General features: G+C 35.1%; 1 protein-coding gene across 1 annotated transcript; it reads left to right on the top strand.

Annotated features, from left to right (window-relative positions):
• Nucleotides 1-388: 388 nt before the first annotated feature.
• Nucleotides 389-15,324, top strand: flot2b (flotillin 2b). Its single transcript, XM_048160263.1, has 11 exons — nucleotides 389-626; nucleotides 2,723-2,804; nucleotides 3,332-3,422; nucleotides 5,095-5,218; nucleotides 5,314-5,432; nucleotides 6,434-6,547; nucleotides 6,646-6,765; nucleotides 6,922-7,136; nucleotides 9,677-9,860; nucleotides 9,979-10,128; nucleotides 13,428-15,324. Exons 1-11 carry the CDS (start codon nucleotides 578-580, stop codon nucleotides 13,464-13,466), a joined length of 1,287 nt encoding a protein of 428 aa, XP_048016220.1. The 5' UTR covers nucleotides 389-577; the 3' UTR covers nucleotides 13,467-15,324.
• Nucleotides 15,325-23,332: the final 8,008 nt, after the last annotated feature.

The raw sequence follows: 23,332 nt of genomic DNA, 5'->3' as shown, positions 1-23,332 counted from the left end.
AAACGAAAGTATTTCAGGTCTTTCTTTTATAGTAAGTATTATAGAAAGTTTTATAGTTTTATAGTAAGTTTTATAGAAAGTATTTCAGCTCTTACAATTAAGACCCTTCGTCTTAATTGTAAAATAAAGAAAGTATATCCTTCAGGAATGAATGGAGACAATCTGGGAATAAACATTTAGGACCTAATAAAACATCTGCAGTTCACAAAATATGTCAATTTAGCTCACGTATAGATTAGACATGGATATAGTCAGCAGCATTTACAGTAATCATGACAACACGGAGCCTGTGTTCCAAAACCCAGTTGAGCTCCCTCTCTAGACAGCATTTCGAACGCGTTCGAACGCTCAAAAGTGCTGTCTAGGTAGGGAGCTCGCTAGCTTTAGCACACACCCATACAGTATCACGTCCCTCTCCCTTCCTTCCTTCCAGTGGTGGGCAGGGTCGCTTGTGTTGACAAACATTTATTCTCTCACTAGGGTGGGGATCTATTCAGTTTACGAGTCAAAAAGCTGCTAAATAAACGCTTTATTAAACATTTAGGAAAAGGATTATAGATCGGTATTAAATGCAAGTATGGGTTGCTGCCTGACTGTTGGACCAAATGAAGCGCTCGTTGTGTCAGGTATCGTGATAATCTGTGTTTACGATAGCTTGTAATATTAAGACCTTATTATTTTTAAACAATTATTGCATTAATTGTTTAGTGAAGTGTGTATTTCAATGTTTGCCTTTGCATGTGTTATGAATTGTGTGGTTAATAATATCATCCAGTCGTGTATTAGCTAGCTACAGCTATGTTAGCTCAGCTCTTCCGCATTTAACGTTACGTGAGAGCCATTCATAACTATTTTAGTCGTTTTTAACTTCTAATATTTAGGATAAATTGAAACATAAACATATTCATTTATGAAATTCAGTATTTACAAGTAATTCCCATTATGCAAATTACATTATGCTAGGTGCATCCCGTTACACTCTAACAGTGATTTATTTTTTATTAATAATTATTAATATTTTATAATAACATTCATTTATACTAATTATACTATGATAGTATGGTATGTACATGGTACTTCTAAAGATACTGTAGGACCACCATGGTACTGTACATGTCCCATGTAGTACTTCAGTATGTTTTTGTACTATGGTCTAGTGTAAGTACCTTGGAGTACCATGTTAATACCATAGTACAGGGGTTTTCAATTTTTTATATATCTCAGAACTCCAAAATACGATCTTTCAGGTGCTAGAGCCGCTTATAAGACCAAATTTATACTGCAACAAATTAATAGTATAAATATGCATAAAATATTATTTAGAAAATATTTAGTTATTGTTATTTTGTTACATTATCAAGTTGTTTTCCCTTCTCACTATAGTATTATACTGTTTAATGTGTTTTTTATTTAAAGGTGCAATATGTAAGATTTTTGCAGTAAAATATCCAAAAACCACTAGTGTTATATATTTTGTTCACTTGAGTACTTACAATATCTCAAATGTTTCCAACTATTTGTAAATCTTGAGAAAATTGCAATTTTAACCAAGGTTCCGGGACATGTGCCATCATATCCGCGTTATCCTTGGCTTTATTTTGTAGAAACCATGGAAACACCACAGACGCTTTAATATTTATACGTTTTAATAGACAATGGAACAACTGTTTTGATATATTTATAGACAGAAAACTAATTATTGTTATATAGCTCAACACGTTTAGTCTTATTGTTTAAATCTAATTTTCTTGATTTTTTTTTTGCGAGTACCATGCTGTACCATGCCTCAGAGAAAAACACTATTTTGTCAAGCAGCTAACATAGCATAATCAGATGCAGCTTTATTTTTATTAACAGTAATTCAGAAATTTCTCCATCATACAATATGTTTTAAAATTAAATGCATGCCATTTATCAACACAAGCCATCCAGTATTTAATATGATATTCTAAAATCGATCTATCTTACTGCAGTGTGTCTCAAACAAGTGTCTCACAGCAGCCGCCGAGCGAACGCACAGAGTAACGTTATAACATTTTCAACACACTCGAATGTATCTAATATGATAAACAGAGCTGCGTTACCTCACATTCATGACTGGAAAAGCTGAAGCAGCGCCGGCGACTGTGTCATAATAAAAGTTCCGCTGCTCGTGAGGCGTGTGTTGCGCAATCGCTCCAGTGGCCTCGTTCAGCTCCCACAACACTCGGTCCTGCTCTGCTTCATACTACAGTAACGTTAATAATCGCATCCATGAACATGATTTCTTCCCGAGTCTTATCCCGATTATTTCCACCGGCTGTGAGGTAAAGACCACATGTCCCAAGATTCCGCGCTCAAATTTAGCGTCATCAAGCCACGCCTTTGTTTTGAATAGGCCTCTAGCAGACAGAAATCTTACATACTGCACCTTTAATTCATTTTTTTATATATTTTTCATTTATTTTATTATTTAGTTTATTTATTTACTTATTTATTTACATTGTTTCCTTGAACCCCAGTTTGAAGACCCCTGCCATTGTACATAAATATGTAATGTGTAATAAATAATAGTAATATTCATGGTATGACTTTTTTTCTAAGGGTGGACATCTTAGCATCTTCTAGTTCGCTTCATGTTTGAATCACCATTGAACTCAGTTCATTAGATCATATCCTTGTAATGTTTGACTATGTCTGTTGAGATTATCACTGCAATCACATGTTTTTTGCTCTCATCTAGGTGCCTGTTGTGGGTCAGATGACAAGACGTATGTGGTGGGAGGCTGGGCGTGGGCATGGTGGCTTATATCAGACACTCAGAGGTAACAACAGTTAAATAAATGAGGATCACATTTCACTGTGTGGTGCAGTAAATGCCATCAAAGTTCACCTTAACAACACTCAATCGTTGTTTAGTTATAATTATAATGCCTGACCTTAGAAAACTAAAAGCCACACCTGGTCAGGTGTGTTTGTCAAACCAGTTTGGCTGTGCATGCTGTACAGAGGTTTTCAGAGATCACTTGAGATATTCTGTCATTCAGATATTGATATGGTACTATTTCGGTTCACATCTTAAATTTCCATGATCAGCTGTATTAGTTGATTTATGAGCTGATCTGATGCTTTTCTATTGAGCCGCAGCATTTGTTTCATGCTTTCACCTTGAACATCTCTCTGATTGCATACAGTACTTCCTGTCAGTCACTGCTATTGTCCTTGACACTTTTGTCCCATTTTTTGAATTCTGCAATGCTAACAAGCTTTGGAAAAACAGGTTTTTCTTGCCTTAGGCATAGTTTAGTTGTACTTGTTGTGTTTAACTTCTGGCATTCTTTTTTGCCCCCAGAATTACACTAGAGATTATGACACTACAGCCTAAGTGTGAAGACGTGGAGACAGCGGAGGGAGTCGCCATTACAGTTACAGGAGTTGCTCAAGTAAACACTCTCACATAGACCGCTCACAGCTCATTTACTGTTGTTTTATTAAATGTATGATTAGATTTCTATCATTAGATGAGAACACAAATGTTGGGGTGATCCGTCCTTGCAGGATTGGAGGAAGATCTCTGGGATCTTCAGGAACAGGATTAAACACTTAGTGTGTGTATGAGCCGGCTTTCAATTGCCGAGATGCAAGTTTTTATCATGTCTTGTCCGTCGTTACAGTGGCAATGACAGGATTTCAAGAGTAGCAAGTAAACACAACAGTGTTCCTTTTGCTGCTGTAAAACTGACAGAAACGGGTGTTTTACAATGACTTGTTGTTTTTGCAAAAAAGCACACATGGGGCCCTATTTTAACGATGTAAGTGCATGGACTGAAGTGCATGGCACAGGTGCACTTAGGGTGTGGCCGAATCCACTTTTGTTTGTTTAATGACTGAAAACACGGTCGGCGCACCAGGCGCATGGTCCAAAGGGGTTGTGCCTATTCTCTTAATGACCCAGCGAACATTGGTCCAATGGCAACGTCGTGTCCCTGGCCAAAAATAGTCATGGTAGGATGGCATAAATTGGTAAAAATATGTAACGCAGATACGTTTGAACGAAATGTCTACAATTCTCTGGGGTTGCATGTATAATTGTTACTTTGACTTTTAGCTATGTGTAAGTCAATATATAATAAATAATTAATTAATAAGATACACACATATATATATATATATATGCGCCTATTGCGCCGGGTGTATGATAGGGCCCATGGACTTAGCTGGTTTTGCAGCAAAATACTTAATTTGTTAAATACCAATGAATTGACTAAAGTGATATTTTTGAAAATAAGGCATTTCAAAATTTCTGACTAATAAACTTTCCATTGCCATTAAATTGAAATTACTGAACCTAAACATGGGAGCCTGGTAAAAATGCTAATTTAAAAGAAAACATGTCAAACATCTGAACTCTTCATATATATATATATATATATATATATATATATATATATATATATATATATATTAGATTGTAGTGTGGTAATGGGATACAGCTTAGTATCAGTAAATTGTTTTTTTTTTTGTACTTGAAAGTTACAGTATACACTACTGTTCAAAAGTTTGGGGTCAGTAAGATTTTTTTTTTTTTAAAGAAATGTATACTTTTATTTTGCAAGGATGCATTAAATTGATCATAAGTGACAGTAAAGACATTTATAATGTTACTTTTTCTTTTGCTTTTCTTTTGAACTTTTCATCAAAGGATTCCTTTTCAATACTGATAATAATAAATGTTTCTTGAGCAGCAGATCAGCATATTAGAATGATTTCTGAAGGATCATGTGACACTGAAGACTGGAGTAATGATGCTGGAAATTCAGCTTTTCATCACATGAATAAATTACATTGTAAAAAATATACTAAAATTGAAAAGTTATTTTAAATTGTAATAATATTTCACAATATGGCTGATTTTACTGTATTTTTGATCAAATACTGTAAATGCAGCCTTGGTGAGCAGAAGAGACTTCTTTCAATAACATTTAAAATGTTACAGACCCCCTGTAGTTATTAACACTTAATGCATTAACTTTTATTTCAAAAGATTTTTCAGAGTGCAAGAAAACAAAATGAATTTTTCCTTTGCCTTGTGTTTTTTTTTTTTTTTTTTGTCAGATCAAGGTTATGACTGACAAAGACTTGCTGGCTGTTGCATGTGAGCAGTTTCTGGGAAAGTCTGTCATGGAAATCAAGGCTGTGGTCCTGCAAACCCTGGAGGGACATTTGCGTTCAATCTTAGGTTAATAGATTACCAACATTTATATTAACCTCATTAAAAAACACTTTCATATGTGATTCTATGAAGCTAATGTTCTGTTTCTGTTATAACGATAGGCACTTTAACAGTGGAGCAGATCTACCAGGACAGAGATCAGTTTGCTCAGCTGGTAAGGGAGGTGGCAGCTCCTGATGTGGGCCGGATGGGCATTGAGATCCTCAGCTTCACCATAAAAGTAAGTTATGGGTGTTTCTTAATGCAAAGTCATACTTCATTATAGACCTGAAGGACCAGTGCATATGTAGTATAAATATCAGACTGCCAGTCTATTTTTTATATATATATAATAATACTAAAATAAGTGTTATTTTAGTATTATTTATATGGTATTTATTATATATTTATTTTATAATAAATACTATAACTTTAATATTAACAGTTTTTCAACTAAAAATGTAAAACTATTAATTTACACGACAACTGCGTTTTGGGGGCTGAAAACGCAAGCTTTTGAAAATGTTTTTTGAAATGCAGGTGTTTGAAAACGATACTGTTATCGTCTCCATTTAAATTACAAAAACACGAATGTGTGAAAACGGCAACGTTATGCGCATGCGTATTACATGTTCAGTCCAAATGCGTGTAGTGTTTGTTTTCATGCGACATCGCCATCTACTGGCCTTGCATGAATAATACAGCGTTTTTAGTCGTTTTCGTGGATCCATGTGAACGGATCGTTTTGACAACGTTGTCGTCTGTACGCGAAAAATGCAAAGAAAAAAACACATCGTTGTCGTGTAAACGTACCCTGAGTTTTAGTAATTTTGTTTTTGTAGCTTTTTTTGTAGCTTCAGTTTAATTTGATTTAAGATTTATTTTTGGTAATTACAATACTTCAATTTAAACTTTTTCACCAAGGCTATCCCTATTCTTTTGCACCGTCCGTTGAGGTGGAGACCACAAGTCCCAAGATTCCACACTCAAACTTGGCGTCATCAAGCTACGCCTTAGTTTTGAATAGGCCTCTAGCGACCTCTAGGGGACAAATTATTACATATTGCACCTTTAATAGATTTAGTTAACAATAACAACACACTCTCACACGCATATAGTATATTTTATAATATACTTTATATTATTTTAAGTCATAGTCAATTATTATTATCAAAATAATAATAAAGAAACATTACAACAAGTAATAAAAAATAAAATATGACCACTTGTCTTTTCTAACAGGATGTCTATGATAAACTGGACTACTTGAGCTCTCTTGGAAAAACGCAGACAGCGGCTGTACAAAGGGACGCCGACATCGGAGTGGCCGAGGCAGAGAGGGATGCTGGGATTAGAGTAAGTGACTTCTGGCTTCACTTTCTTTATTGCTAATGCATTATCCATTAGATGTGTGGCATTCATTAGCTTCTGTTGTTTCCCACCTCCCTGATCAGGAAGCTGAGTGCAAGAAAGAAATGATGGATGTGAAGTTCTTGGCGGACACTAAAATGGCCGACTCCAAGAGAGAGCTGGAGCTGCAGAAAGCTGCTTTCAATCAAGAAGTGAACACTAAGGTTGGATTAAATTTCATTTCAATCCAGGGCCATCTTAAATCATAGTTATCTAGTTAGCCGTTCGGATGTAGGCTTATACATACATATTCATTTATTAGAATCTCAGATGAGACTGAGTAATAGTAATGGTGTGATATGTGTCTCTCCTCCACACAGAAAGCCGAGTCTCAGCTGGCCTATGAACTGCAGGCAGCTAAAGAGCAGCAGAAGATCACATTGGAAGAGATCGAAATCGAGGTTGTGCAGAGGAAAAAGCAGATCGCCATTGAGGAGAAAGAGATTGAGAGGACAGAGATGGAGCTGACCGCTACAGTCAAGCGTCCTGCTGAAGCAGAGGCTTACAAGATGCAGCAGCTGGCTGAAGGACAGAAGTGAGTGTGATCTAAATACATTTAATAATTACTAAATACATAATAAAGGCCTTTGCACACTGAGTCCGAAATTCGCATGCGAAATTTTCGATATTTCCTCTTTTTAAGGAGAGAGAGGACAACGAAATCGTGCTCACTGCTTGAAGACTTCATTTTGTATTGTTTTGCGATTTTTTTCGCAACGCATTCATTAATACGCATCGGACTCAGTGTGCAAGGTCTCTGTGCGTGATGAATTATTAGGATTACGAATACGAAAAAACACATGCGCAGTGTGCAAAGGCCTTTAGGTTAATGATATAAAATATGAATTAATGAAGAGTTTGGTTCCAAAATGTGATAAGCAACATTTTCAAAAAAATAATTTTCTGCCAAAATCAGTATTGTATCTGGTCGGTATTGAAAAGTCATTTATTAATTTTGCGCAAAATGCGATATCCGTCGTGTTATTCTGTCATGTTTTCTCCCTTTCTTTCCAAAATGCGACCAATATCCGCTCAACCAATCACAGCGCACCATTCCACCCACTGTAAACGTTGGAAACGTTTTTAATACCAATGTGCTCTGCAAATGTGTTTATTTAACCGTGCGGTGGCGCCAGATACATTACTTTAATCAGTAATGACAAATAATTTATAACATTAACAAGATGACCCGTTGAATTAATTTTGGGAGCGACGGCTGAATGTATTTTTAGTATTTTTAGTAATGTATTTAAATGTCTGTATATAAGATAAATATTGGCAAAGTTTAGACTCTGTCATATATGTGAATCAACTTACTTTCTTGTGTATTTTCAATTTGAAAAATAACTTTTATATTGATGGATTTATTGCATTTTGGGGAAAAAAAATAATATGTTTTTATAATAAACTTTTTAAAATCAAAATGTAGATTTGAATTTTTAATGTTTTTATAACCAAAAGATGCTATGTGAAAGTTTGAAACAGAAAATAGTGGTTTTCATCTTGCCACTTTCTTGGTAAAGAAAACACATTTTTACTTAAATTAATCAAAATGGAGTTACTGTGTTTTGGAAACAAACTCTTCAAATATAAATAAATGTTTAATAATTTAATAACGAAGGTAATAAAAATAATAATAGAAATAGAAATCTGAAAAATTATAGTATAAATATAAGTAATAATAATATTAACAAATCTAAACTATAAACTATATTTAAATATATAATTAAAATATTTTATACCTAAATAAAATATTAAAAAAAAGAAGAAAAAAAAGTTGTATTAAGGTGCAGCCACATTTACCATTTACTCAGTGAAAATACAGTCATTTCAATACCAATCTATGCAAACAAAAATTTGCAATGCAGATTTTGTTGGTCACATGAATTTGCAGCGTTGACCACCGGAAAGCTGCTTGGTTTAACCCTCTGGTGCTCTTTGGTCATTTTTGACAGAAAAACTGTTTTTTTTTTTTTTTAAATATTTTACTTCATAGGAATGGTACGAAACTTGGTAAAAGTTGTGGTACTTGCTATGTGAACACAAAAAAATCATGGACAAAGATTAATTGGTCCTGAAAAAAATAGTAACACTTGTAACACTTTTCACAGTCAAAAATGACCCCATTGCAAACAGATTTTATATTGTGGAAACTTTTGGTACTGCGTCCAAACAAAATCTTACTAAAAGCACATTTTTTGAGATATCAAGCTCAAATTTAGAACACAACTTGTTTAGATTTATGGCTTTGATTTTCTCTCAGTTTTAGAGTAAAACATGTTTTGGAAAATATATATTTCATATAAATATTGAAAATGGTATTTTTGTGCATACATTTTTTCATAACAATAAACTTAAAAATTCTATAACTTTTTTTTTAAAAGTTTTTTAAGTAAAAATTCACTTCAGCAATAATCTGCAAGTGTCTTTAAAAAAAGACCAAACATAATTCTGTACAATTCAAGATTTGTGACAGTTTTAGTTGGAAATTTAATCTTCAGGTTTATGCTCAAATAGTGAATACATTGTTCTTTCAGGATTAAATATAATAAATATAATTTAGTACCATAAAATCCCCTAAAATACAAAATATTAAATAATAAAAAAAGGGAAAAAGGGACTTATTTTTTGTCTTCTAAATTGTCCGCTAATGTGAGTGCATCTTTACAGTAAAGAGAATAACAAACTAATGAGGAAACACCACTGAGGTGTAGCGGAAAGTACAAAAAACTTGGGACGTAATATGATCATGAAAATTTTTGGTGGGGATGTACTTAAATAAATATTTAAAATATATAATTCCTTTTTTATCATTTGATTTTGGGGTTGAAATTTGACCTTGTTGTTGTGCAACCGTGATTAAGTGCCTTGCTGGTTCATGAATTTGAACCTGCAATCTTTTGGTGTCCACTAGGCTACACCATCTGTGCATCTCTTACTTTTAGAATAATGTTTCACAGATGTGGCACAGATGTTGCTTCAAAATATGATTAATCATGTATCCATTATGCATTTGATTAACTGATTTGTGACACACACTGAAATGAATTGTGCTATATCTGTGGTACTGAACAGGTTGAAGAAAGTGCTGACCGCTCAGGCCGAGGCAGAGAAGATTCGGAAGATCGGAGAGGCGGAGGCCCTTTCTATCTCATCTGTGGGGAAGGCCGAAGCGGAGAGTATGAGGCTGAAGGCAGAGGCCTACCAGCAGTACGGAGAAGCTGCCAAGACCGCACTCGTCCTAGAAGCGCTGCCCAAGGTGAGTGAACTCATTTGGATTACCTTCATAGAGATCCCCAGTGCAGTTGTACAAGATCACTATGGGTGTTGAAGGCCTTGATTTCAGATTTAGATCTTCTAACTTCCAACCTCCACAGATTGCAGCAAAGGTATCTGCTCCTCTGGGCAGGACCAATGAGATTGTTATTCTGAGTGGGGACGGCAATCGTGTGACCGGGGAGGTGAACCGTCTCCTTGCAGAGCTGCCCGTGTCTGTAAATGCACTCACGGGTGTGGACCTGTCCAAGGTGAGACTGAGAGTGAGGGTTAAGTCAAATTAGCTTTTGATTAAAACACATAACCATAACCGAGTAAATCAAGTGTTTTATGTTGTTAGATGGGCAGTTCATTCAAAATGTACATTAAAGTGCACAGTAAAAATAATTAATTAATCAATCAATCAATAATGTCCTGAATTGGAAAATAACCCACAAAAGTGCCAGTCATATAAATAATATATATATATATATATATATATATATATATATATATATATATATATGTGTGTGTGTGTGTAAGACAATGATTGTATCATACATTTTGCATCTCAAGCCCAGATCAGTAGAGATTACTCTAGAGCTGATTTTACAATTATTTTTATAATAAAGTATTTATAAAGTATTGTAAAGTATAAATAAAGTATTTTTCATAAATTAGTAAATAAAAACACTAAAAACTACAGTCAATTAAATGTGAATTTTAAAAGTGAATTTTGGCATTACAACATTATAATGTACCGTATGAAAAATTCATTTTGAGATTTGATAAAGATTACATTTTAACAGTTATTAAATTATTAAATATGTAATTTAATTCAAATATTTAAGATGAATTGTTTTGTTGTATTCCTCATTAAAGCTGCAGTCCGCAAATTTTTTTGTGTTAAAAAAATTTACAAAAATTACAAACATGAATCAATTTTCCAAACCGTGTTTTTATCTTATCCTGAATCATCATGGTACACTTATAATAAGTGTTTATATTCTGACTATTTCAGACCGGACTGGCAGGACCCGCCGCAGAGTATCACAGTAACTGCGTGACTCGCCATAGACATACACGGAGAAAAGTAGCTCCGGCTACAATGTTCCTCCGCAAGACGCGTGCAGTTCTGTTTATTAACCGCTAGAGGGACAAAAATCGCGGACAGCAGCTTTAAGTCGCTTTAAATATAAATGAATGAATGAATATCAGTTATCAGCTGAAATATATTCAAAATTGATCAATACTGATGACATTTCTGAAAATATATTTTTTTAATAAACTATAGAAGCTTGTTTCTGCCATGAAATAAAGCAATTTAAAACTTTTAACTTTTTTTTCTCACAATTGCAAGTTTCTATCTCGCAATTCAAACTTTTTTCTCACAATTCAGACTTTTCTCAGAATTGTAAGATATAAACTCACAATTGAGAGTTATAAAGTCCAATTCTGAGGGGAAAAAAGACTTGACTTTTTTTACGAGTTTATATCAAAAAGTCAGAATTGCGAGATGTAAACTTGTAATTGTGAGAAAAAAGTCCGAATTGTGAGATAAAAAGTCGCAATTACCTATTCAGAGGTGGAAACAAGCTTCCATAATAACCTGAATAATCTGTAAAAAAAAATCTCTGAAATGATCGATAACCAATATGTAGGGTTCCCACTCGTCCTGGAAAACTTTGAAAACCTGGAAAATTGATGATAAATTTTTCAGTCCTGGAAAACACATGGAAAATAAGAGAAAATGTAAAATGTCCTGGAAAATCTTGTAGTTGTCCTGGAAAATTATTTTTTAAAAAGTTCTTGGGTTTTTCTTTAGTTGAGACCAAAGAGTTTATCACTGACCAAAAACAATCACCATTAGTTGCAGAAAGTGCGATGTTCAGGATGCTGAGTTTTGACACGTGAGAGTAGTATTTTTTCAATGATGATGTTTAGTATTGTGTTGCCACTTGCAGCAGTTATTATTATATTGTTATAGTATGTTATTAACTGCTTAAATGCATAATTTTTTGCTTAATTGTTATGCAAGTTGATTTTCTGATCATATTTTTCCCAAGCACATTTTACCAATTCCAAGCCAATCAATCTTAATAACTACTATTAATTTTGTATCTAGTCATGAAGTTAGTTTATGAAGGCTTGTTTTCTTTTACAGATAAAATGAGCCAAAAAGAGATTTATCTCAGACTGAAAGGTCAAAAATGATTAAATTCCCACTAGAAGCATGCAATACTAGAAATTGCAGTTAAAGCATGACCATTGGACAGCAAAATGCTCATTGGGTCAGCAGGGTCATACAAAAACAGGTGGAGAAGAAAAGACACGTTAACTGCAAAATAATTAAGAATTAAGGTGAAGAATTTAGTGTGAAACCATCAGAAACCCTTTAGTCTTCAGTGCCACCATTTTCCAGAACTGCAACCTACCTGGATTCTCCAGGAGTGCAAGGTGTCAGGATCTCAGAGACTTAGATTAGGTAAAGAATCCTAAAAAATGCCCCCCATTTAAGAATCACATACTGAATTGTAGTAAAATACAAGAAGACAGACAGATTGAGAGTGACTCTTGAAGGACCAGCACCACATCCTCTTGTACCACTGTTTGAAGAATTCATCTTCCGGAATCTAGCTGTAAGGGGTGGGAGTTTATTTTTAGTCCATCTCCTATCCTGAAAAGTCCACCTTGCAAAGATAAAGATCTTCCAAAACTTACTGCCAAAAAAAATAGAAATGTGCATCAGTAGTTAAAGGTGCTAAAGAGGATCTTTCCGTCGACTGAGAAACCAAAGACTGTTAGTGAGTTTTTGAAATGAGCGCATGCGTAAGAACAACCCCCTCCTTCACAGCTCATTTCGAGGGAACGCCTCCCAAAACTTGTGCACGAGTATCGGAACACGAGTGTTTACCATCGGCATTCGCTGTGTCGTGTTAGTGGATTCATTATGTCGAAACTCACCGCAGGTAACTCATAATCTGCAGTTGTTACTCCTGTCTCCTGACAAAAACATTGCATGCGGCGCCTGTGGAGTGTGGAAAGTTACTGGAGAGCGCAGCCGCGCACGTCTCTCACAAGGAACGTCATGGCAGTGATTGACAAGCCAGAGGGCCAATCGTTTACGCGCTGATCGCGTAAACGATTGGCTGATGTTTTTAAGGCCCTACCTCGTGCACAGATGATGTATATTAATATTATTCCTTTCAGTGCACCTAATAAATAGTCTTTTATCAGTTAGTAAAGACAGTTTCAAGTAATATTGCAAAAATGTATAAAACAAAACATCCTCTTTAGCACCTTTAAGTAATGACAATAAACCATGGAATCTTGTTTCCGCCACTGAATAATAAATGAAAAAAGTTAGCCTAAATTGAAACATTTTATCTCACAAGTCTAAATATTTTTCTTACAATTGCGAGTTTACATAATTGTGATATAAGCTCGCAATTGCGAGGGAAAAAAGTCAGAATTGCGAGTTTAAATCATGCTATTCTTCAATTATTACTTTTTTATAGAGCATATAGAGCATATTTTTATGCCATATTAAAAAACATTTCTACCTCTACAGATGCCTCTTCTGCAGAAGATGACAGGTGCTCAAGCATGAAGTCAAATCAGTTCCGTCTCCTCCATGATATGTTGTATGCACTCACAAAAACTGCCTTTAGAAGACTTGGAAAATCTTTTTTCTTTCTTTCTTTCTTTTTTTTTTTTTGAATAAAAAACAAAACAAAAAACAAACAAGTAGATATTTGATACCTCTGGTGCCTTAATGTTTCATAGGACCAGAATATCTGCATGCACTGCTGCTCCCACATTCCACAATTCACTTGATTCTTAAATCACCCGCCTTTGTGGTGCATCCGCTGGATTCATTGTAATGTCAGATACTCGGGATTGTTTTTCGTTTTGTTTTGTTATATATTTTTTTTTACTTTTTAGTGACATTATACAAAATTTTAACCTATCGCACATTTTTCTTTACAATTTTATACACTTCATTTTCATCTCTACACTACAACGACACTTTAACACTTGATGGTGAGTCAGCTTTAGATTACAATTGAATCTTTTTTATCCATCCAAAGTCTAGCACTACTTTTTTCGTTCATTTTAGGTCATATTTCTAGCTGAAAAGAGGCGTTGTTACCTTACAGATCCTGCCATGATTTATAACATTCAGGAAGATTGCCATTGATGTGGAGTAGCAAGTAGCATTTAGCGTACTGAGCTCTTGGGCAATAGCGTTGCCTTACGGGTAAATATCTGTGTCATCTTAGGTAGAAACAAGCCAAGTGCTCCTCTTAATTTTAAATGTTGCAGATACGTAAATAGACATGGCCTTTATAATAGGTTACCTGAGCTCATCAATAGTTCAGATTACTCTTTGGGACTATTTTTGGCTGTAAATCTTTAAGATATTTGACTGTATGTGTGCTTTGTTTCGTTTCATTTATATTTTGGACTCTTATTGGACAACATTTGTTTTTACAAGAGCTTTTGGTTATGAAGAGATTTATTATTTGTTGTTAGCAAACTCTGATACATGTGTCTGGATATCCATCCAATCCAATGCTGTGGATATAGTTTCATGAGAAGAGTCAAGCCATTTTTAAAATAGTTTTGTATAGTTGTATGACAGCCATGCCTAACAAAATCTTTCTAATATTAACCCTATTTACACTACATACTGTAATATCTGTCATGAAATGAATTGAAATAACCCTTTATGGACAGTAATGTTTTGTTCTGTAGTAGTTTGTATTCTCCTTTGTCACTGTGAAAGTTGCATTACCTCGTTTTCCTCATTTAGTTCAGAGCGAGTGGCGGTTTGCTGTAGATTTTGACGTTTATTCTGCTGTTTAGTTTGTGCTGTGAAGGGGCAAGTCACTTTTCTTTGTCATGCTAATGAAAACACCAAATGATAAAGCTAAGAGATCGCACCCTTCTTTGATATGAAGAATTAATTTATAGATAACCTTGGTTATTATTTGCTTACTGTCCTTTTTTTTAAATTAAATCTTTATAAAAAACTGATTTATTGTTTATTTATTCTGTTTCAGCATGAAAAATATGCCTCTAACACTTTTGTTTTCTCATAGAAATGGATTCAATCAGTCTTTTTTTGTGTGTGTATTTGAAACACTTTATTTTAAGAACTATTAAAGCCATGTCAGGTTTAGCTATTCAGCATCATAGACTGTTTATGTGCTTTGTATGGCATTGGTAATGAAATGTATGGTACTGCTGTGTATTGGATAAACATTATAGGAATCCTAGAACTGTATGCCAGGATGAAGCCCAGATGTGCTTTTGCTTTAGTTGGTCAAATGACACTAACTCCAAATATGCCATTGACGATATGGGGAGAATTTGGTAGTTTTATACAAACTCTTTACACAGATTCAACTCAGCATGTTTATGGTGCATGTATTTCCAAATGTAATAAATGTCATGTGAACTGGTCTCTGTCCATGTTCTTTCATTCCATTAAAGTGCTCATGTAAAAATGTGTGAACTTTATGTAATAAAATAAAAATCATTTGCGTTGCTAAAATAAGAATAATCACTTGCATGAGGTGTGCAGCGACACGCCATCTTTTGTTGCAAAACACTGACACCGTGTGGTTAAGATATGCAGTGCAGGATTTCTCTTATAAAAACTTCTTGTAAGAGTAACCTCCGCATGTTTTATCTAGCAAGAACATGGATCAAAAGAGTGTGAATCTGACAGCGCTGCTCCTAATGACAAATCCAATGACACAGATAAGACATTAACATAACGCATTTCATATTTTTTTTCTTCTGTTTTGCCGATATGCTCATGTTTACTCTGTTGAAAAAAAAAAACAGCATATGCTGGTTAGGTATGTTTCGAAGCATGGCAGCTGGTTTATGCTGGTCCTGAGCTGGTTATAATTATAATTAAGATGGTCCAAAACTGGAGTTAGTTGCTTAGGACCAGCTTAAACCAGCTCAAACCAGCTGTCATTCGTGCAAACAAGCCTACGCGGGCCCTATACGGGCCCACTGGCTGCTGTAACAGTGTGTTTCTAAAGCACATTTGTTATAGCAAAAGTTGTGAGAAGAAGCACTGATCAGGTGGTGATGGTTATTATGGATATTGATGATTCAGTTAACATGTAGTGGCCTGCCCACGTAGAAGGTGACGTTCTCAGGACCTTGCGCAACGTTCCCTAAAAGTTCTCTAAAGGTGACAAAATTCCGAACCTTTACAGAACATTCGGGATGTTCCTAAAACGTCCTCTTTTAGTAATGAAAGTGCTGCAGTTTAAGGTTCCTTATATGACTTTAGGGGGACGTTCCATTTTGGTTATTTTATGGTCACATAAAAATGTTACAAAGAGGACATTTGGGACATTAACAGAATGTCCTATAGTAATAGTCCCCTAAACATTCCCAGAACGTCCTGAATGTTCCCTGAAGGTCCACCAAATAACGTCCCCCAAACCTTAAAAGAACTCCACATCGTGACCGTCTCTGAACGTTCTGGGAACGTTACTAGGTGACAGGTTACCCCGCTAGACATTTTACGTTCCCAGAACCAGAGGTGGGAAGTCCAGGGGTCAGAGAGTAAAAGTCCTGCCATATTTTTATTCCACCCACTGAAGAATTAATGAGATAAATAAGTGTTTAATTGAGTGATGATTGACCATTATTGAAGACACCTGATGATAACAAGCAGAATCACCAAAGGAGAAAATCACTATTTTTAAGTTACCATCATCGAGGTCAGTGTTTGTTTTAGTTGAGCTCTTGACCCTTGACTTTTTAATATTAGATTTTGTTTGGGCAGGTTCGACTGCATTAAAACCAACCAGACAAGCAAAGTTAAAAGATGATCAGGTGTTGTTGGTTATGTTTTCACATAATCATTATTTGATCTGAATCACTGAACTCATTTAGAGCCCAATCTTAGTTAGATTTACATTATTGATTTCAGCAGCAGAATATCAACTTCATCAATACAAAAATATATTTTTTTAAAATTCTGATTTAAAAACAATGTTTCATTTAAACACACAGACATCAAGAATCAGTCTGTGAATCTCAACAATGGTGAGAATAATAAAGCATGTTACAGTGCATTCTGGGTGCCACCAATCAAAATTCATCCATGCCTCCCATCATGCATTGCTGCATGAATAAATTATGAGCTGAATTGTCTTAGTAATTTTCTTTATTCTCACTATTTAAATTTTGCTGTTTTTCTGTGACTTTTTAGTAGATTGTTTTCTAATGTTCAGAGTTGATCTGTTTGTCAGAATATGTTGCTTGTCACCGTCATTGAGATTCATACGCTGATCCTTGATGTCTGTGTGCCTAAAAGAAAGACTTTTTTTTTTTTGTGATAAGGACAACTTTAAAAAAAAAAAAATTGTATTGATAAAGTTGATCTTCTGCTGTAGAATCACAGTGTTGCTGAAATCAATAATGTAAATCTAACTAAGTTTGGGCTCTAAATGAGTTCAGATCAAACAATGATTATGTAAAAACATAACCAACACCACCTGATCATCTTTTAACTTTGCTTGTCTAGTTGGTTTTAATGCAGTTAAAACTGCCCAAAAAAAATCTAATATTAAAAAGTCAAGGGTCAAGAGCTCAACTAAAACAAACCCTGACCTCAATGATGGTAACTTAAAAATAGTGATTTTCTCCTTTGGTGATTCTGCTTGTTATCATCAGGTGTCTTCAATAATGGTCAATCATCACTCAATTAAACACTTATTTATCTCATTAATGTTTCAGTGGGTGGAATAAAAATATGGCAGGACTTTTACTCTCTGACCCCTGGACTTCCCACCTCTGGTGACATGAATAAATTATGCAGCTGATTTTTTATTTTTTTTGTGTCACCATTGTTGAGATTTTTATACTTAGTGCCGATGTCTAAGTGTGTCATATGTATAACTTTCAATTAGTTTTGAACAATCTTGCACAAATCACTTCAATGTTACAAACAGTTTTTATCATCTCATTTGAGTTTATTATTTTCTTTTCAAATAAAATTTCCATTACTTCTATGACTTGCAAAAGCAAGTCAACTGTAAAGCAAATGCTTAAACCACTTTAATTCAGTCTTTTGAGCATCAAAACATGTTGATCTATTTTATCAATGCAGAAATGTTTTCTGAAAACACCTGCAAGAAGAAGAATCAACCTAACAAAAGTCAAGGGTCAAGACCTCAACTAAAACAAACGATGATCTCCACGATGGTGACCTCAAACCAAACATTTGTTTAATCAGATCTTCAGTTGATTTCATCTAAGGCTGTGGCTGAAGTCAGTTGTTGTTCTTGTGTTTCTCTTTTCTTCAGTGATTCTGCTTGTTAACAGCAGGTGTTCATCATTACAGCTTAATCATCCCTTAATTAATCACTTAATTATATAATTAACTGTCAAGGTTTGGATTTGAGTGAGGGGGGTATATGATGTAATGTAGGGATTATTTTTGCCCCAGGGTTACACCCCTTATTTTCTGGGGCTTATTTTAACCCTTTATTCAGTACAGTTTATGGCGACTGTACGGGGGAAGTGGGCAGTATGTGATGTGTGGACTATTTTACACCAGGGTGACACCCTTTATACAGTACAGTTTATTGTGACTATACTGGGGCATTAGGACCCACTCTGGCCATAGGTTGATCAGACCAACTAACCTCTCTAACGCCTCTTCCCACAGCTACCCAGTCTACCAGGAGGTTTCCCATCCAATTATAGACTGGGCTCAACCCTGCTTAGCTTCAGTGGGTGTGCAAGTGAAAGCTTCAGGTTGATCATTGCTGGGCTTCTCACTTTCTAACCATAGACCCACTTACATACAACTATAAATCTCAACAATGGTGACATGCTTCATGCTGTAATGCATTCTATAACAGAACATTAACAGAGGTTTAGCTGTTGATGCCTTATTGAAAATGTTTTTGGTTTGAGGTCACCATTGTGGAGATCAGCATTAACTTTAGTTGAGTTCTTGACTCTTGACAAGCTGCTTTTTCTTTTTTTATTAGCAACTGCAGGTGTTTTTAGAAAATACTTCTGCATTGATAAAGCAGGTCAGCATGTTTGTTTTAATAACAGTCAAACAACTGCTTTTATGTAATTGTTGGCTTAAGGTGTTGAAGAGTGTAGAACTCAAAAATGTAATGTGTAACCCCTATTGTTTCTGATGCTGAATGTTACTTCAAATTACACTGTCATTGTTAACTACATTTATAACTTGTGTTGTGTTAATTATACACTCACAGACATCAACATTCGGCATATGAAACACAACAATGGTGTCATGCTTCATGCCAGCGTACACAACACATTCATGGCTCCCAGCATGCATTGCAACATGAATAAATTATGCAGCTGATTTTTTTTTTTTTTTTTTTTTTTTGTCACCATTGTTGAGGTTTTTATAATTAGTGCTGATGTCTAAGTGTGTCATATGTATAACTTTCAATTAGTTTTGGACAATTTTGCACAAATCACTTCAGTGTTACAAACAGTTTTTATCACATGATTTGAGTTTATTATTACCTTCTCAAAAGACGTTTCTATTACTTCTATGACTTCCAAAAGCAAGTCAACTGTAAAGCAAATACTTAAACCACTTTAATGCAGTCATTTGAACATTAAAACAGCCATGTTGATCTATTTTATCAATGCAGAAATGTTTTCTGAAAACACCTGCAATTACTGATAAAGAATCAACTTGACAAAAGTCAAGGGTCAAGAGCTCAACTAAAACAAACGCTGATCTCCACGATGGTGACCTCAAACCAAAAATTTTCAAACTTCTGTAGACGTGACAGAAATAAAGTCAGTCTGGTTAGTAATAAGTGAAGCTGGTAATGCTGATTGTGGAGTTGTTTAATCAGATCTTCAGTTGATTTCATCTAAGGCTGTGGCTGAAGTCAGTTGTTGTTCTTGTGTTTCTCTTTTCTTCAGCGATTCTGCTTGTTAACAGCAGGTGTTCATCATTACAGCTTAGTCATCCCTTAATTAATCACTTAATTATATCATTAACTGTCAAGGTTTGGATTTGAGTGAGGGGGGTATATGATGTAATGTAGGGATTATTTTTGCCCCAGGGTTACACCCCTTATTTTCTGGGGTTTATTTTAACCCTTTGTTCAGTACAGTTTATGGCGACTGTACGGGGGCGTTGGGCAGTATGTGGCAGCAGGTTGATCAGACCCACAGGTCTCTCTAATACCTCTTCCCACAACTACCCAGTCTACCAGGAGGTTTCCTATCCAATTATAGACTGGGCTCAACCCTGCTTAGCTTCAGTGGGTGTGCAAGTGAAAGCTTCAGACTGATTGCTGCTGGGCTTTTCAAACAGCTTTCTAACCATAGACCCACTTACATACAACTACAAATCTCAACAATGGTGACATGCTTCATGCTGCAATGCATTCTATAACAGAACAGAGGTGGGAAGTCCAGGGGTCAGAGAGTAAAAGTCCTGCCATATTTTTATTCCACCCACTGAAGCATTAATGAGATAAATAAGTGTTTAATTGAGTGATGATTGACCATTACTGAAGACACCTGATGATAACAAGCAGAATCACCAAAGGAGAAAAATCACTATTTTTAAGTTACCATCATCGAGGTCAGGGTTTGTTTTAGTTGAGCTCTTGACCCTTGATTTTTTAATATTAGGTTTTGTTTGGGCAGTTTTAACTGCAATCAGACAAGCCAAGTTGAAAAATTATCAGGTGGTGTTGGTTATGTTTTCACATAATCATTATTTGATCTGAACTCATTTAGAGCCTAATCTAACTTAAAAATAGTGATTTTCTCCTTTGGTGATTCTGCTTGTTATCATCAGGTGTCTTCAGTAATGGTCAATCATCACTCAATTAAACACTTATTTATCTCATTAATTCTTCAGTGGGTGGAATAAAAATATGGCAGGACTTTTACTCTCTGACCCCTGGACTTCCCACCTCTAGTAACAGACTATTGTTAAGTTGAAATTAACTCCATTACATCTACATGCCCGATTCGAGTCTTGTCCAAAAAACAAGTGGCCCTCCAGGACCGAGTTTGGACAAAATCGGTTGGAACTGTTTAAGGTACAGTAGTACCTTATAGTTCATACTTTTTATATCAAGTAAAAGGCCTTTTGCACCTAAATTGCACATTTTTGCTCATTTTGGGCCTCTGAAACCTGAAAAACAAATCATATTTAACTCCTCTTGAGGCACATGGGGCCGATGTCCATTCGGTGCTCAGCATCAGGTGCCCATAATAACATCAAGCTTCACATAATATAAGTATGTGACAAATTAAGTGTAAAACATGAGAACAGGAGTATTTCAACAATCTAAAATTTTCTGCTGTGACTATAGTCTTTACTGTTTAATGTCCTGGTGAAGACATGAAAAATTCTGCGTAATTAAGCCTAAATGCTTAGATGTCAGCTCTTTCTTCTAATCCTCTCAATATTTAATCTGCCAGCAAGTGTGAGGACTCCACAGCCCACCAGCAGAAGCCTGTTTCACCACATTAATCCCGAATTTTTAACTCCTTGAACACACATCCTCGAGGCATGACATTAAAATAACCTCACAGCACTTGAGAGAGGAGGAGAACTTCATGCGTCTTTGTTCAGTGCTGTAAAAACCACTGCTCTGTCTCTTTGTTGGCTGTGTGAAGTGTCAGAGTCTTGACTCGTGGAGACGGGTGAGTGAGAAGTCCCGAGGATAAAGACTCGCAGTAATTACTGTGCTCTCTGTCTCAGTGCCGCCGGCGGCTCAGAGCTCTCAGCTAGTGCGCTATGGTGACAATTATCAAGTGCAACTGCAATCAGCATGCTCTCATGCACTTTAAACCAACATCTGAAGCTAAGTGTGTGTAACACCTAAGGGCATGTATAGAAAAACATCTTATTAGTCCTTATTTTATTGCCATTTTATTTTAAATTAATTACTTAAAATATTTATTAGTTATTTATAAAATAATTATAGACTTTTATTGTGACTAAGGTTCTTAGTAAAAAAAATAATATTAAAATATGAAATATTAAAATAAATACAAACATATTACATTCATTATTTTTAATAATTAAACTGATATTCATAATAATAATAATAATAATATTTTATTCATATTTCGCTTTTCTCAAACCCAAAGCGATACCAACACAACACAGAGTAATAATAATAAAAACAGTAATACAAATAAAAACTTGATTACAAAGAATACAAAAAAGCAAAAAGAAAAAGACACTAAGTAGATTTAAAAAGATGAGTCTTAAGGGATTTCTTAAAACAATCCAGTGTTGGTGAATTTTTAATCATCAAAGCAGGAGCCTTCCATAACCGTGGAGCTGAAACAGAGAATGCTCGACCCCCCATAGACTTTAATTTAAATAAGGGCTGCTGAAGAGTACAAGAAGAGCGAAGAGACCGAGTTGGAGTATAAGGAGAAACTAGGTTACAGAGATGGGGCTGTCCCATGAATAGCTTTATATGTTAAAATCTGAGTTTTAAATATGTTTCTCTATGGGAAGCCAGTGTAATTAATAAAGTACAGTGAAAATATGCTGGAGAACAGTTGAATGAGTCAGTACCCGGGTGGCTGAATTCTGAATATATTGCAGTTTCTTAATTTATTAGGAAGACCAGAATAAAATGCATTGCAAAAATCAAGTTTAGATGTGATAAAGGCATGAACAATTTTTTATGTGCATCGAATGTCAACTGTGCATCAAAAATAATGTCAAGATATAGCATTTGAAAGATGGAGATAATGAATTGGAATCAGTTAAATTTAAATTAAGTTTATGCAGAGTCGTCAGCATACAGCAGAAGTAGAATTTCGGTTTTTGGCTTAAGTTTAAAATTTTCTAGCATCCACAATTTTATTTCATCCAAACAATTTGTAAGAACTGTAATTGTAGAGTTAAGGTCAGGGTGCATACTGACATAAATCTGTGTATCCCCTGTTAGAAATTTTACGTTCCCAGTACGTTCAGAGATGGTCACGATGTGGAGTTCTTTCAAGGTTTGGGGGACACTATTTGGTGGACCTTCAGGGAACATTCAAGACATTCTCTGAACGTTTAGGGAACCATATTTTATTTGTGATGTTCCCAGAATGGCCCTTATCAAAAAATTAAACTGAAAATTAGAGCTAAATTGACTAACAAAAGTGGCTGTTCAAACAAAAACTTTTTCTTAAACATCTCACAAAAAAAAAAGTTTGTTACGGGTATTTCCTGGATATTTCTTTAAAATGCAATTTGATTAATTTTATGGTCACATAAGAACATTACAAAGAAGATATTTGGGACATTAACAGAATGTTCCCACACGGTCCTCTGTTGGTCATTTGATAACGTTCCCGATATGAGTTTAGGGGGACGTTCTATTTTGGTTATTTTATGGTCGCGCGAGAACGTTACAAAGAGGACATTTGGGAAGTTAACAGAACGTCCTATAGTAA

The sequence above is a fragment of the Megalobrama amblycephala genome, linkage group LG16 (assembly GCF_018812025.1).
Source record: "Megalobrama amblycephala isolate DHTTF-2021 linkage group LG16, ASM1881202v1, whole genome shotgun sequence".
Taxonomy (NCBI): Eukaryota; Metazoa; Chordata; class Actinopteri; order Cypriniformes; family Xenocyprididae; genus Megalobrama; species Megalobrama amblycephala.
This window is presented reverse-complemented; position numbering and strand designations above follow the sequence as displayed.